General features: G+C 44.3%; 2 protein-coding genes across 6 annotated transcripts in view; both read left to right on the top strand.

Moving 5' to 3' along the window:
* Nucleotides 1–4,992, top strand: part of LOC106584779 (patatin-like phospholipase domain-containing protein 2) — a 59,853-nt gene extending 54,861 nt beyond the window's left edge. The window contains exons 9-10 of one of the 5 annotated variants that reach the window (XR_006761496.1): nucleotides 69–1,368; nucleotides 4,753–4,992. Coding sequence is in view for 1 of the 5 variants with exons in the window: in XM_045706243.1 (XP_045562199.1) it covers nucleotides 69–429 (361 nt within the window). In the remaining 4 variants the exon portion in view is untranslated. Of the gene's footprint in view, nucleotides 1–68 lie in introns of all 5 variants that reach the window. The other 4 variants (XR_006761493.1, XR_006761495.1, XR_006761494.1 and 1 more) reach the window with 4 other exon arrangements.
* A 7,101-nt stretch (nucleotides 4,993–12,093) lies between these two features.
* LOC106584787 (protein phosphatase 1 regulatory subunit 12A) overlaps nucleotides 12,094–15,006 on the top strand; it is a 63,959-nt gene continuing 61,046 nt past the window's right edge. The window contains exon 1 of the mRNA XM_045706202.1: nucleotides 12,094–12,440. Coding sequence (XP_045562158.1) covers nucleotides 12,165–12,440 — 276 coding nt within the window. The 5' untranslated portion in view covers nucleotides 12,094–12,164. The remainder of the gene's footprint in view (nucleotides 12,441–15,006) is intronic.

Raw genomic sequence — 15,006 nt, 5'->3', positions numbered from 1 at the left:
GAAGAATGCCTTTCTCTACCGATGGTAGAGTCCTCATTTCTCATGATCTAATGAGTCTCTGTCTTTAGCTGTTACTACCAGTTGGAGCTGCGTCACTGCCAGTCCCTGCCTGCCCAACTCAACCCTGCCAGACTGCTCCCTAGCTGGGTGAGGGGAGGCAGCTCCTCTGTCCTGGATGTTATCAGTCGTCTGGACCAGTACCAGAGGCAGCTGCTGCCGGGCTCCTTCTGTGTCAACCTGGACCTCCAGGGCGCCTTATACACCAGCGGGACCCCAGGCCCAGGAAGATACCCCAAAGCTGGGGAAGGAAGTCCAGGACCAGCCCTGGACCCTATGGCCTCCATCATAGACCCAGATGAGGTAGAGGGGATGGGCCTGATGATGAGGAGGCTCAATGAAAACCACAACTCTACTCCAGCCTCGCTCTAATATTATAATGTATCCCTAAAGAAAAGGACTAGGGTGGACTGTAAATTAAGGCGTGTCCAGAGGGTAAATTAGGGCGTGTTGAGAGGATACACTGAGCCAAACCCACGTTCAGTAGACTGAACCAAACCCACGTTCAGTACACTGAACCAAACCCACGTTCAGTACACTGAGCCAAACCCACGTTCAGTACACTGAACCAAACCCACGTTCAGTACACTGAGCCAAACCCACGTTCAGTACACTGAACCAAACCCACGTTCAGTACACTGAACCAAACCCACGTCAGTACACTGAGCCAAACCCACGTTCAGTACACTGAGCCAAACCCACGTTCAGTACACTGAACCAAACCCACGTCAGTACACTGAGCCAAACCCACGTTCAGTACACTGAACCAAACCCACGTTCAGTACACTGAACCAAACCCACGTTCAGTACACCGAACCAAACCCACGTTCAGTACACTGAACCAAACCCACGTTCAGTACACTGAGCCAAACCCACGTTCAGTACACTGAACCAAACCCACGTCAGTACACTGAACCAAACCCACATTGAGTACACTGAACCAAACCCACGTCAGTAGACTGAACCAAACCCACGTCAGTAGACTGAGCCAAACCCACGTCAGTAGACTGAGCCAAACCCACGTCAGTAGACTGAACCAAACCCACGTCAGTAGACTGAACCAAACCCACGTTCAGTACACTGAACCAAACCCACGTTCAGTACACTGAACCAAACCCACGTCAGTACACTGAACCAAACCCACGTCAGTACACTGAACCAAACCCACGTCAGTAGACTGAGCCAAACCCACGTCAGTAGACTGAACCAAACCCACGTCAGTAGACTGAACCAAACCCACGTCAGTAGACTGAGTGCATATATTTAATTGTATGTGGCCCCAGCGGGAATCAAACTCATGATGACACTGGCGTCGCTGACGCCACACTGTTACTATTATTATCTGTATTATCTTAAAACTACACTGTTGGTTAGAAGGCCTTGTCAGTAAGCATTTTCACTGTAAGCTTCTACACCTGTTGTATTAGGCGCATGTGACAAATACAATTAGATTTGATTTATCGACTGAGCCACACAGGATCTCCAGGAGCTGTTAAGGTAGCTGTTAAGGTAGCTGTTACGGTAGCTGTTACGGTAGCTGTTAAGGTAGCTGTTAAGGTAGCTGTTAAGGTAGCTGTTAAGGTAGCTGTTAAGGTAGCTGTTAAGGTAGCTGTTGGTAGCTGTTAAGGTAGCTGTTAAGGTAGCTGTTAAGGTAGCTGTTAAGGTAGCTGTTAAGGTAGCTGTTGGTAGCTGTTAAGGTAGCTGTTGGTAGCTGTTAAGGTAGCTGTTAAGGTAGCTGTTGGTAGCTGTTAAGGTAGCTGTTAAGGTAGCTGTTAAGGTAGCTGTTAAGGTAGCTGTTAAGGTAGCTGTTAAGGTAGCTGTTGGTAGCTGTTAAGGTAGCTGTTAAGGTAGCTGTTAAGGTAGCTGTTAAGGTAGCTGTTAAGGTAGCTGTTAAGGTAGCTGTTAAGGTAGCTGTTAAGGTAGCTGTTAAGGTAGCTGTTGGTAGCTGTTAAGGTAGCTGTTAAGGTAGCTGTTGGTAGCTGTTAAGGTAGCTGTTAAGGTAGCTGTTAAGGTAGCTGTTAAGGTAGCTGTTAAGGTAGCTGTTGGTAGCTGTTAAGGTAGCTGTTAAGGTAGCTGTTAAGGTAGCTGTTAAGGTAGCTGTTACGGTAGCTGTTGGTAGCTGTTACGGTAGCTGTTACGGTAGCTGTTAAGGTAGCTGTTAAGGTAGCTGTTACGGTAGCTGTTAAGGTAGCAGTTACGGTAGCTGTTACGGTAGCTGTTGGTAGCTGTTAAGGTAGTTGTTAAGGTAGTTGTTAAGGTAGTTGTTAAGGTAGCTGTTGGTAGCTGTTAAGGTAGCTGTTAAGGTAGCTGTTAAGGTAGCTGTTAAGGTAGTTGTTAAGGTAGCTGTTAAGGTAGCTGTTAAGGTAGCTGTTACGGTAGCTGTTGGTAGCTGTTACGGTAGCTGTTACGGTAGCTGTTACGGTAGCTGTTAAGGTAGCTGTTAAGGTAGCTGTTACGGTAGATGTTAAGGTAGCTGTTGGTAGCTGTTAAGGTAGTTGTTAAGGTAGTTGTTAAGGTAGTTGTTAAGGTAGCTGTTGGTAGCTGTTAAGGTAGCTGTTAAGGTAGATGTTAAGGTAGCTGTTAAGGTAGCTGTTAAGGTAGCTGTTGGTAGCTGTTAAGGTAGCTGTTAAGGTAGTTGTTAAGGTAGCTGTTAAGGTAGCTGTTAAGGTAGCTGTTAAGGTAGCTGTTACGGTAGCTGTTGGTAGCTGTTACGGTAGCTGTTACGGTAGCTGTTAAGGTAGCTGTTAAGGTAGCTGTTACGGTAGATGTTAAGGTAGCTGTTGGTAGCTGTTAAGGTAGTTGTTAAGGTAGTTGTTAAGGTAGTTGTTAAGGTAGCTGTTGGTAGCTGTTAAGGTAGCTGTTAAGGTAGCTGTTAAGGTAGCTGTTAAGGTAGCTGTTAAGGTAGCTGTTAAGGTAGATGTTAAGGTAGTTGTTAAGGTAGCTGTTAAGGTAGATGTTAAGGTAGTTGTTAAGGTAGCTGTTAAGGTAGCTGTTAAGGTAGCTGTTAAGGTAGTTGTTAAGGTAGCTGTTAAGGTAGCTGTTAAGGTAGCTGTTAAGGTAGCTGTTAAGGTAGCTGTTAAGGTAGTTGTTAAGGTAGCTGTTAAGGTAGCTGTTAAGGTAGCTGTTAAGGTAGCTGTTAAGGCCCTAGTGGGATGTATATTAGGATCACAGACTGTTGATGCCTAGGAACCTACAGGGACCTTCAACAACCTTGCACCGATCTGCAGAATCTCATCTGTACACACAGCACCTTAGAATGACATTTTACTTATTTTCATTGAGTTGTTATCCGTCCTCAGACTCTGATAACAAGCCCGTCAGCTCATCGCTACACAGTGCCTCACAGAACTTTGACATACAGTACCAGTCAAAAGTTTGGACACACCTACTCATTCAAGGGTTTTTCTTTATTTTTACTATTTTCTACATTGTAGAATAATAGTGAAGACATCAAAACTATTAAATAACACATATGGAATCATGTAGTAACCAAAAAAGTGTTAAACAAATATTTTTATTCATCCCTTAAAATTACTCCCTTTTTCTTGTAGTGTTTGTTCTCATCTCTTTTTTTTTACACGTGCCTGATAAGTACTTACTTCGATCATTAGGATGTCCAGCCCTAAATGGACATCTACTTCTCTTTTAATGATGTGACATAATGACATCACCGAGGCCCCTGTTGCTTCACTAGGAGCTAAATGGAACGGCTGTGTTCCAAACGGTACACTATTCCCTACATAGTGCGCTACGAAATAAGTGGACTTAATAGGGAATAGGCTGTCATTTGAGTGGCATACAACAGACTCTATTTTTAACAGACCTAACGCAATTGTAAATCTTAGCGCTGGCAGTATCGCTATAGGTTCAGGGGGAGGATGTGTCAGAATTATTTTTATTTTTTATTTTTTTCACAACTGGAATTATGGTCACAGTAGCTGGCTGTGTTGTGAAATTAATAAACACGTTGTGGGTGTGTGTTGAGGCTTGATCCCTCACTGGCCAATCAGAACGTGCTCCATGGCTAAATAATGTGGTTGCTTCAAGTTGTGTATTTTACCGTTTTTTATTGGAGTGTTAGTCCGTTATAGCATAGTTTGTTAAATAGCCTACAGAAACAAAATAACCAAAAATGTATTTAGGCCTATCCCATCTTGGCTAAATATGTTGAACATGTTTGCAGTCCACATTGTAAGAAGCCAAATTGCAATATGGCTTCAATATGGAAATACTGTATATTGTTAAACATAGCATTCACACTGATATGGGTGCTAGGCTACAAATGGCCATTATGTCTGCCATGTCTGAGCCGTGGACATGCCAAACGTTGTCAATAAGCAATATTAAATTCACTTTTGATTCACTTAAAAAGAGAGGGAATAATTTGAATCAAATTCTAATCATAACCAAACCACTTGTTTTTAAGTCTTTCTCTAAATACAGTCACAGGCACCATAATTGCTCCCCGTAGGCGTATAATATTAAGCCAACGCAGACGGTGGAGGTTTTTACATACGTCCAAACATTTTACACAAGCTGGATGAAGATCCAATATAAAGAGAATGTCCACTTGTCACAACGTCCACAGGTGGCGCCTCTCCCCGTTCGGGCGGCGCTCGGCGCTCGGCGTCGCCGGCCTACTAGCTGCCACCGATTTCCTTTTCTGTTTCGTTTGGTAATGTCTGGTTAGGGTAGCACCTGTTTTGTGTTTAGTAATTAGTGGGGTATTTAGTCTGTCTGTTTTGTGTTTGGGGTTGTGCGGGATTTCATTTCTGGTCCTTTTATATTTAGCGTTTTGGCTTTAGGGTTGCTGAGCTGAGTCCCGATATATTCCCAAGACTGTGTTAGTCTTCCTTTGTTGGAATATTTTTTCCCTTGCCTTGTAGGCTTTTGGACTTGTTTTTTCTTCATTAAAGTAACTACGTGTTTCACGTACCTAGGTCTCCTGCGCCTGACTTCACCCCTCCTGCAGAACTATTATTTGACACCACTCACCATTTTACTGCTCCCCAATAGAATGTTTTAGAAACCTCATGGATGGAACCATCTTACTGAGCGCATTCACACTTTTCCAGAAATAGCAGATTGCATTTCATGCGAACTGGACGTTCCATAAAGCCAGGATGGTGAATCATTCTAATAAGTCTTGTTTTTCATTTTATTTGATTAAAAACTAGATATCTGTTTTTTTTTTTTAAACATCAATAGTTTGAAATAGCTTGAAGTCAGACGCATGATATCATAAAATTCACAGGATAAAAAAGAGAGGGTGGTCGGCCTCCCAAGTGGCGCAGTGGTCTAAGGCACTGCATCGCAGTGTTACAGCATCACTACAGTCTGGTGATTCGTTCCCGGCCGTGACCGGAAGTCCTATAGGGCACAATTGGCGCCGCGTCATCCGGGTTAGGGGAGGGTTTGACCGGGGTCGGCTTTACTTGGTTCATCGCGCTCTAGTGACTCCTTGTGGAGGCCGGGCGCCTGCAGACTGACTTCGGTCGTCAGTTGAACGGTGTTTCATCTCACACATTGGTGCGGCTGGCTTCCGGGTTAAGTTGGCGGGTGGGTGTTAAGAAGCGCGGTTTGGCGGGTCATGTTTATGAGGACTTATGACTCGACTTTCGCCTCTCCCGAGCCCATTGGGGAGTTGCAGCGATGAGACAAGAACATAATCACAAAAAATAGGGGATAAGAAAATTATATGAATAAATAATAATGACCCTAATAATGAACCAATCTTAGCTGGGTATAGCTCATAGGTCGAGGGTAAGGGTAGCCCATAGGCCGTGGGTAAGGGTAACCTATAGGCCAAGGGTAAGCTACCCTGATGGGAATATAGACATGAAGGTTTTTTACGCATGTCCAATGCGGGAGTTGGCTAAAATATTGTAGGCCTACAAAATACATACAGTTGAAGTCGGAAGTGTACATACACTTAATTAGTTTACATAAGTTTACATACACAAAATTATCTATATCCACAGTAAAACAAGTCCTATATCGACATAACCTGAAAGGCCGCTCAGCAAGGAAGAAGCCACTGCTCCAAAACCGCCATAAAAAAGCCAGACTGCGGTTTGCAACTGCACTTGGGGGCAAAGACTGTACTTTTTTGGAGAAATGTCCTCTGGTCTGATGAAACAAAAATAGAACTGTTTGGCCATAATGACCATCGTTATGTTTGGAGGAAAAAGGGGAGGCTTGCAAGCCGAAGAACACCATCCCAACCATGAAGCACGGGGGTGGCAGCATCATGTTGTGGGGGTGCTTTGCTGCAGGAGGGACTGGTGCACTTCACAAAATAGATGGCTTCATGAGGAAGGAAAATGGTGTGGATATTTTGAAGCAACATCTCAAGACATCAGTCAGGAAGTTAAAGCTTGGTTGCAAATGGGTCTTCCAAATGGATAATGACCCCAAGCATACTTCCAAAGTTGTGGCAAAATGGCTTCAGGACAATAAAGTCAAGGTATTGGAGTGGCCATCACAAAGCCCTGACCTCAATCCTACAGAACATTTGTGGGCAGAACTGAAAAGGCGTGTGCGAGCAAGGAGGCCTACAAACCTGACTCAGTTACACCAGCTCTGTCAGGAGGAATGGGCCACAATTCACCCAACTTATTGTGGGAAGCTTGTGGAAGGCTACCCAAAACGTTTGACCCAAGTTAAACAATTTAAAGGCAATGCAATCAAATACTAATTGAGTGTATGTAAACTTCTGACCCACTGGGAATGTGATGAAAGAAATAAAAGCTGAAAGAAATAATTCTCTCTACTGTTATTCTGACATTTCACATTCTTTAAATAAAGTGGTGATGCTAACTGACCTAAGACTGGGAATTTTTACTAGGATTAAATGTCAGGAGTTGTGAAAAACTGAGTTTAAATGTATTTGGCTAAGGTGTATGTAAACTTCCGACTTCAACTGTAGATAAGAAGGGGATGCTGCCAAACTTAATAAAGTTTTGGTGATTTAAGATTTATTTCAAAGCAGTCTCACAAGCCAAACCTTTTATTTATAAGCTTGGCTGCTTGGCAAATGCATTGGGCAGGACAAAAAAATGCTTGGTTTTTAATAAAAATGAAACCAAATGGCATTAAACATTTGTTTATTAATAAGAGGGTTACCTGCACAAATAAACACATCTCATCTTTGTTCCATGAGCATACTGTAAGGGCAGCGCTAAGACCTGTTGTTCCATGAGCATACTGTAAGGGCAGCGCTAAGACCTGTTGTTCCATGAGCATACTGTAAGGGCCCCGCTAAGACCTGTTGTTCCATGAGCATACTGTAAGGGCCCCACTAAGACCTGTTGTTCCGCGAGCATACTGTAAGGGCCCCACTAAGACCTGTTGTTCCATGAGCATACTGTAAGGGCCCCACTAAGACCTGTTGTTCCATGAGCAAACTGTCAGGGCCCCACTAAGACCTGTTGTTCCATGAGCAAACTGTAAGGGCCCCGCTAAGACCTGTTGTTGCATGAGCATACTGTAAGGGCCCCACTAAGACCTGTTGTTGCGCGAGCATACTGTAAGGGCCCCACTAAGACCTGTTGTTCCATGAGCATACTGTAAGGGCCCCACTAAGACCTGTTGTTGCATGAGCATACTGTAAGGGCCCCACTAAGACCTGTTGTTTCATGAGCATACTGTAAGGGCCCCACTAAGACCTGTTGTTGCGCGAGCATACTGTAAGGGCCCCACTAAGACCTGTTGTTCCATGAGCATACTGTAAGGGCCCCGCTAAGACCTGTTGTTCCATGAGCATACTGTAAGGGCCCCACTAAGACCTGTTGTTCCATGAGCATACTGTAAGGGCCCCACTAAGACCTGTTGTTCCGCGAGCATACTGTAAGGGCCCCACTAAGACCTGTTGTTCCATGAGCATACTGTAAGGGCCCCGCTAAGACCTGTTGTTCCATGAGCATACTGTAAGGGCCCCACTAAGACCTGTTGTTCCATGAGCATACTGTAAGGGCCCCACTAAGACCTGTTGTTCCATGAGCATACTGTAAGGGCCCCACTAAGACCTGTTGTTCCATGAGCATACTGTAAGGGCACCACTAAGACCTGTTGTTCCATGAGCATACTGTAAGAGCCCCACTAAGACCTGTTGTTCCATGAGCAAACTGTAAGGGCCCCGCTAAGACCTGTTGTTCCATGAGCATACTGTAAGGGCACCACTAAGACCTGTTGTTCCATGAGCATACTGTAAGAGCACCACTAAGACCTGTTGTTCCATGAGCATACTGTAAGGGCCCCACTAAGACCTGTTGTTCCATGAGCATACTGTAAGGGCCCCGCTAAGACCTGTTGTTCCATGAGCATACTGTAAGGGCCCCGCTAAGACCTGTTGTTGCATGAGCATACTGTAAGGGCCCCGCTAAGACCTGTTGTTCCGCGAGCATACTGTAAGGGCCCCACTAAGACCTGTTGTTCCATGAGCATACTGTAAGAGTCCCACTAAGACCTGCTTTTGGTTGGTAATAAATCTCCTGATATGCGCTACATGAAATGTTTGCGCTTGTTTTCAAGGACACACCTTAAAATATTGCCACCCTTCCCACCTCAGGACAAGCAAGCTGATATTAGACAGGTAAATTGCTGAACCTGGCGCATGGGGTGGAAAATGCCAGCGTGCCAGTTTTAACAGGCTGAAATTGCACACTAACGTACGTTGCGCACAAAACTAGAGCCCAATTAGTCAAGTCACAATGGCACCCTACTCTGATTATAACCTAACAGAACTTTTCTAAAAGGAAAAACAAACAGTATTTTATATTCCAATATGTTATATATATATATATATATAATATAATTTTAAGCTATAGTCATACAGTTTCACAGGGCCATAAGGGTAGTGCTCATCAGTGGGGAAATTGGATCTCCCATTTTGTTTCATTTTATCAACACTTATGTACAACCAATTGTTTAAAACTTGTGTGTTCTGGTGGACTGTTTTCAGAATGTTTGTGGACTGTTTTTAGAATGGTTTGTATTCTGCTGGACTAGAGAAGAGGGAATGAGAATAAGGGAAGGAGAGCTCTGAATAACTTTAACAGGTTATGTGTGGATGGATTCTTGACTGAGGGATGTAATGCACACGTGCCCAACCAATGTACTATTCATTCTGAAACCAATTGTACTCTTTCTGTGTCTGTGCTCTTCTATGTATAGGTCAACTTGTCTTACCAATATTTATATGACGAATATGCCAATACCTTGCTATTACAAAATGTAAAATGTACATGGACAACTGATTCTGTCTTAACAACAATCAGCATGGCTCTGAAGGGGGATGATATACAAGGAGATCCAATGGGAATACATTTCACATATCACCAGATATCACTGCACCTGACTGCAATATAATAAAGACTACATGAGTGAATACATGGGAGAAATACTGAAAATAGAAACATGTCTGTTATTAGCTAAGTACGAATATGTTAATTCATGCTAATTCATTATTGCACATATTTGTCAATACTGCAGTATACTGTTATCTCTAACAGCTGTAGTGTAATTTATCTCCATTGGTCAATACTGCACTATACTGTTATCTCTAACAGCTGTAGTGTAATTTATCTCCATTGGTCAATACTGCAGTATACTGTTATCTCTAACAGCTGTAGTGTAATTTATCTCCATTGGTCAATACTGCACTATACTGTTATCTCTAACAGCTGTAGTGTAATTTATCTCCAACACTGCTTGTTACTGTTGTTCACCATCTGACTTTAGGAAATCACAGAAAAGTGCTAGATGTGAACGACATGTGTAATGTGGACTTGTCTGTATGCTGTTTAGTGTATTGCTGGCAGCAGCTTCCCACCAAGGCACATCCTGGTTATGTGTTAATGTACTGAATAAAGGTGATTCTGATGCATGGTTCACATGCATATGCTTTCACTGCAGATGAAATAAAGTAAGTTATGAGCAGGGTTTAAAATACCTATAAATGTTTACAATGTTGACTAAATCTTGGAATTTCTAAGTGCTTTAATTAAGTGGCTCATATTTCAATAGCATGTTAATTCAGCTATAGAAGTGTCATACCCATAGGGGGAACCAGTGCATGTACCCCCATCAGATTTGTCCTGTTTTTGTTCTTTTTCAGATGTTAAATTAATTTACTAAAATTCCATTTGTTTTTGTCCACATTTTATCATCATTATTTGTCTGTCTGGTGTTTTGTGGAGGGAGCAGTATCGTCAGTGGAGGAGAGAGAGAGAGAGAGAGAGAGAGAGAGAGAGAGAGAGAGAGAGAGAGAGAGAGAGAGAGAGAGAGAGAGAGAGAGAGAGAGAGAGAGAGAGAGAGAGAGAGAGAGAGAGAGAGAGAGAGAGAGAGAGAGAGAGAGAGAGAGAGAGAGAGAGAGAGAGAGAGAGAGAGAGAGAGAGAGAGAGAGAGAGAGAGAGAGAGAGAGAGAGAGAGAGAGAGAGAGAGAGAGAGAGAGAGAGAGAGAGAGAGAGAGAGAGAGAGAGGGTGCCTTGACGGGCAGGACTCATGTTTATAAATTAATTTGATGTAACCTATTGATTCCTTGATGAATAAATAAAAAATAAAAATCATGTTTTGTTGTTTCTCTGTAATACTAGCCACCTCACAATTTTATGAAGTTAGCTTTAGCTTGGCAGCCATATGGGTTCACATTCTCCTAACCTCATAACTAGCTACCAATCCATTTAGAGTAGCTTGTCTAACTAAACCAGCATGCCTGCTGCCAAGGTTGCTAGACTTTGGAAAAGCAAGCAATAACTAAATGTACTGAATAAAGCTCACATTCATTTCAATCTGTTACCCAGATGTTTAGCAGAGATACAGAAGAAACTTATTGTCGCTGTCTGATGAAAATTACCATATTTTCCCCATGAACAAATATACAATTATGAAACTACAGAAACTATTCTGAATGCATTTTCTTGGTCCTAGATTCATGAAATGTTCAGAGCACATTGTTTTCAATAAATAAATAAATGAAAATCTAGTTACTAGGTTTTCATCAGACAACAGAAATATTTGGTTTCTTTAAAAACATTAAAATAACCACCAGCCAGTCAGGAGTATACAGACAGCTCAGCTTAGAAATGGTTTAAATGTAATCTGGCACCTTGTGATAATATCATAATATGCCTATGTGTGTGTGTGTGTGTGTGTATTGATCATGACACCATGCTATGTGTCTGTATTGATAGTGTGTGTTATGATCCCATGTACTGTTTTGTAATGTGGAGGTCATATCCCGGACATGCTAGTGCAGTATATTGATATGTTTCATAGACAACAGTCAGAATGACACCCTCTGGAATGTGTAGAATAGAATTATTCATGATGAAAAGAAAAGTTGCTTCAGGGAGTCGAACCCGGGGCCAGCGACTGGCGAGACGACACGTTAACCGTTACACCAATACGTTCGGACCTTTCGATAAAGTCGCTAGCTGTTGTGTTCAGGTCGCTACAGTACAGTTACCCCCTTTCTTCGGGAGAGCGTGTCCCCACGCTTCTCTATACCAAGTTCCTCACGTGTACACGCCTCTCCCGATGGCCTAATCCCACTTCTGACACCAACGTAGCAAATTGTTGGGTTAAGGTTGCTACAATATTGCAGAGAATCATATACTGTATGTTTGTCATAGGAAAAAGGTTAACTTTCCATGGCCACTCAATTTAACCATTTCCAATTAGAGATCCTCAAGGGCCAGCTGTTGACAAATTGCAGCACTTAGGCTACACTTTGGGGCATAAGTAAAGTCGTTTTTTTCTGCATGGTTTGCCTAGGGCCCGAGACTAATATGGAAGCTTTACAGTATTTGCACCACACACTGGAGACAGCTTATATCCAAGACGTTCTTGCCTGCGTGGGAGTCCTACAATGCGTCATCAGCATGCCTGCTGCTTTTTGTTTTTACAGTAGCCTACTCAAATCACCATTGGCCCGGCCTGACACACTCTTGGGAGAATGCCCTGTTCTGTCCTTCCAAAGTTCGACTGTCGTATGAGTGTGTTACCGCCAGGGGGCGCAGTCTCTCGGAAAGGACATCCCTAATGCAGCTCTACTTTGGCTCCGCCGGCAACATGAACTGAATCTACCCGGGAGAGACCCGAGGAAGATGGCGGCGACTGATCGTTCCCGATCCGAAGCTGCAAAACAGCGTAGGCAGGATCAATTACAGCGATGGCTAGGCTCTGAAACCGATCAGACGGGACCGGGAACGCGGGACGGGTCGACGGGAACCGGGACGCGGAGGGCCCGGGTTCGGTTCGCTCAGGGTGCCGTGTTTATGGCAGCCTGTTCGGCCGGGGACAGAGAGGAGGTAGCGGCGCTCCTACGACAGGGCGCTGACATCAACCACGCCAATATAGACGGACTGACAGCGCTTCACCAGGTACTCAACTAGCTACTTCAGCTTGACCAGCGGGTACAAAGTTGTTACATTGTTACGGGTCGTTTGAGCAGTGGAATGAGAGGGTGGAAACAGTGTAGCGATCTGTGTTGTAGACTACGACGAAACAAAAAATGTTCAATTAGCTACTGTAACAAAGTAACCCTTTGAGTGAACATTGCATCGATAATCGACAAGTAGACAGAAAACACTGTCAAAATAACTTTTATCTCGTCCAATCTAAGAAAGTCGGTGATTTGGGATATGTTTAAGAAACCACACAGAACTTTCTGGTCTTGATGTTTGTGCCATTGTGATGGTAATCATTCCGCTATGTGTTCTATAAGTAGACTGGGTCCTTATGAACTGTTGCGTTCAACTTCGTGGTTTTCTCTCGGGTGAACTCGACAAAAGACGGAAAAGACTGTCGCTTGTAGAATAACATGTAGAAAATGTAATCTAATCAAGAGTTTTCAAGATCAGAAAATATGAAAAATATAGGCCTACTGTTTATCAACTATTTTCATATTTACATCCACACAAGATTTCCAGGATGTTGACAATAATGTATTCAAATCTTTCAGATAAAGCCTGTGATTGGATCTTGGTAGATGTAAGATTTTTTTGTGTGTGTGATCATTGTATCAATCAACGTTATAATGTTATCAATTGTTATGGCAGCATACACACTGTATGCTTACTAATAGGTGTAATGATAACCTAATCATTTGTAGTGTTTATTTCAGATAAACATGATTATTTTAAATCCCTTAAAGATAATGTGAACAAAGTTTTAATGTTCAACAGATACAATTACTGTGTTGCTATTGTTTTGTTGTCTTTGTGATTGTTTACTACAAAAGGCATACGACAAACCCCTCAGTCCAGTAGAGAGGATGTCTGACCACCCCCTCAGTCCAGTAGAGAGGATGTCTGACAACCCCCTCAGTCCAGTAGAGAGGATGTCTGACCACCCCCTCAGTCCAGTAGAGAGGATGTCTGACAACCCCCTCAGTCCAGTAGAGAGGATGTCTGACCACCCCCTCAGTCCAGTAGAGAGGATGTCTGACAACCCCCTCAGTCCAGCAGAGAGGATGTCTGACTACCCCCTCAGTCCAGCAGAGAGGATGTCTGACTACCCCCTCAGTCCAGCAGAGAGGATGTCTGACTACCCCCTCAGTCCAGTAGAGAGGATGTCTGACTACCCCCTCAGTCCAGTAGAGAGGATGTCTGACTACCCCCTCAGTCCAGTAGAGAGGATGTCTGACAACCCCCTCAGTCCAGCAGAGAGGATGTCTGACTACCCCCTCAGTCCAGTAGAGAGGATGTCTGACTACCCCCTCAGTCCAGTAGAGAGGATGTCTGACAACCCCCTCAGTCCAGTAGAGAGGATGTCTGACAACCCCCTCAGTCCAGCAGAGAGGATGTCTGACTACCCCCTCAGTCCAGCAGAGAGGATGTCTGACAACCCCCTCAGTCCAGTAGAGAGGATGTCTGACAACCCCCTCAGTCCAGTAGAGAGGATGTCTGACAACCCCCTCAGTCCAGTAGAGAGGATGTCTGACAACCCCCTCAGTTCAGTAGAGAGGATGTCTGACCACCCCCTCAGTAGAGAGGATGTCTGACCACCCCCTCAGTAGAGAGGATGTCTGACAACCCCCTCAGTCCAGTAGAGAGGATGTCTGACAACCCCCTCAGTCCAGTAGAGAGGATGTCTGACCACCCCCTCAGTCCAGTAGAGAGGATGTCTGACCACCCCCTCAGTCCAGTAGAGAGGATGTCTGACCACCCCCTCAGTCCAGTAGAGAGGATGTCTGACCACCCCCTCAGTCCAGTAGAGAGGATGTCTGTCCACCCCCTCAGTCCAGTAGAGAGGATGTCTGACCACCCCCTCAGTCCAGTAGAGAGGATGTCTGACAACCCCCTCAGTCCAGTAGAGAGGATGTCTGACCACCCCCTCAGTCCAGTAGAGAGGATGTCTGACCACCCCCTCAGTCCAGTAGAGAGGATGTCTGACCACCCCCTCAGTCCAGTAGAGAGGATGTCTGACCACCCCCTCAGTCCAGTAGAGAGGATGTCTGACCACCCCCTCAGTCCAGTAGAGAGGATGTCTGACCACCCCCTCAGTCCAGTAGAGAGGATGTCTGACCACCCCCTCAGTCCAGTAGAGAGGATGTCTGACCACCCCCTCAGTCCAGTAGAGAGGATGTCTGACCACCCCCTCAGTCCAGTAGAGAGGATGTCTGTAATTGGTTCTATGTGTATAAAATGTCAAGGGCCCTGTTTCAGATTAAAATGACGTTAGAAATGAAGAAAGTAGGACTATTTGCCATTTAGGCACCTGTTGTCAACCCCCCCACACAGACTCCATGTTTCACCATGTAATGTCCCTCCCAACCACCTTCTTGGGCGGGGGGAGAGAGACTACCACCACTAGTCTGGACTCCATCACTGTCAGACTGTGACTGGACCGACCTACACGTACAGTATTCCCTCTGCTTTTATCATACCCCTTTTATACAGTCATACATAAACACATAGCTGTCTCCTTACGTAGAGGCTCCAACCT

This window comes from Salmo salar, chromosome ssa23 (assembly GCF_905237065.1).
Source record: "Salmo salar chromosome ssa23, Ssal_v3.1, whole genome shotgun sequence".
Lineage (NCBI taxonomy): Eukaryota > Metazoa > Chordata > Actinopteri > Salmoniformes > Salmonidae > Salmo > Salmo salar.
Note: the sequence above shows the minus strand (reverse complement) of the source record. Positions and strands in the feature narration are given on the sequence as shown.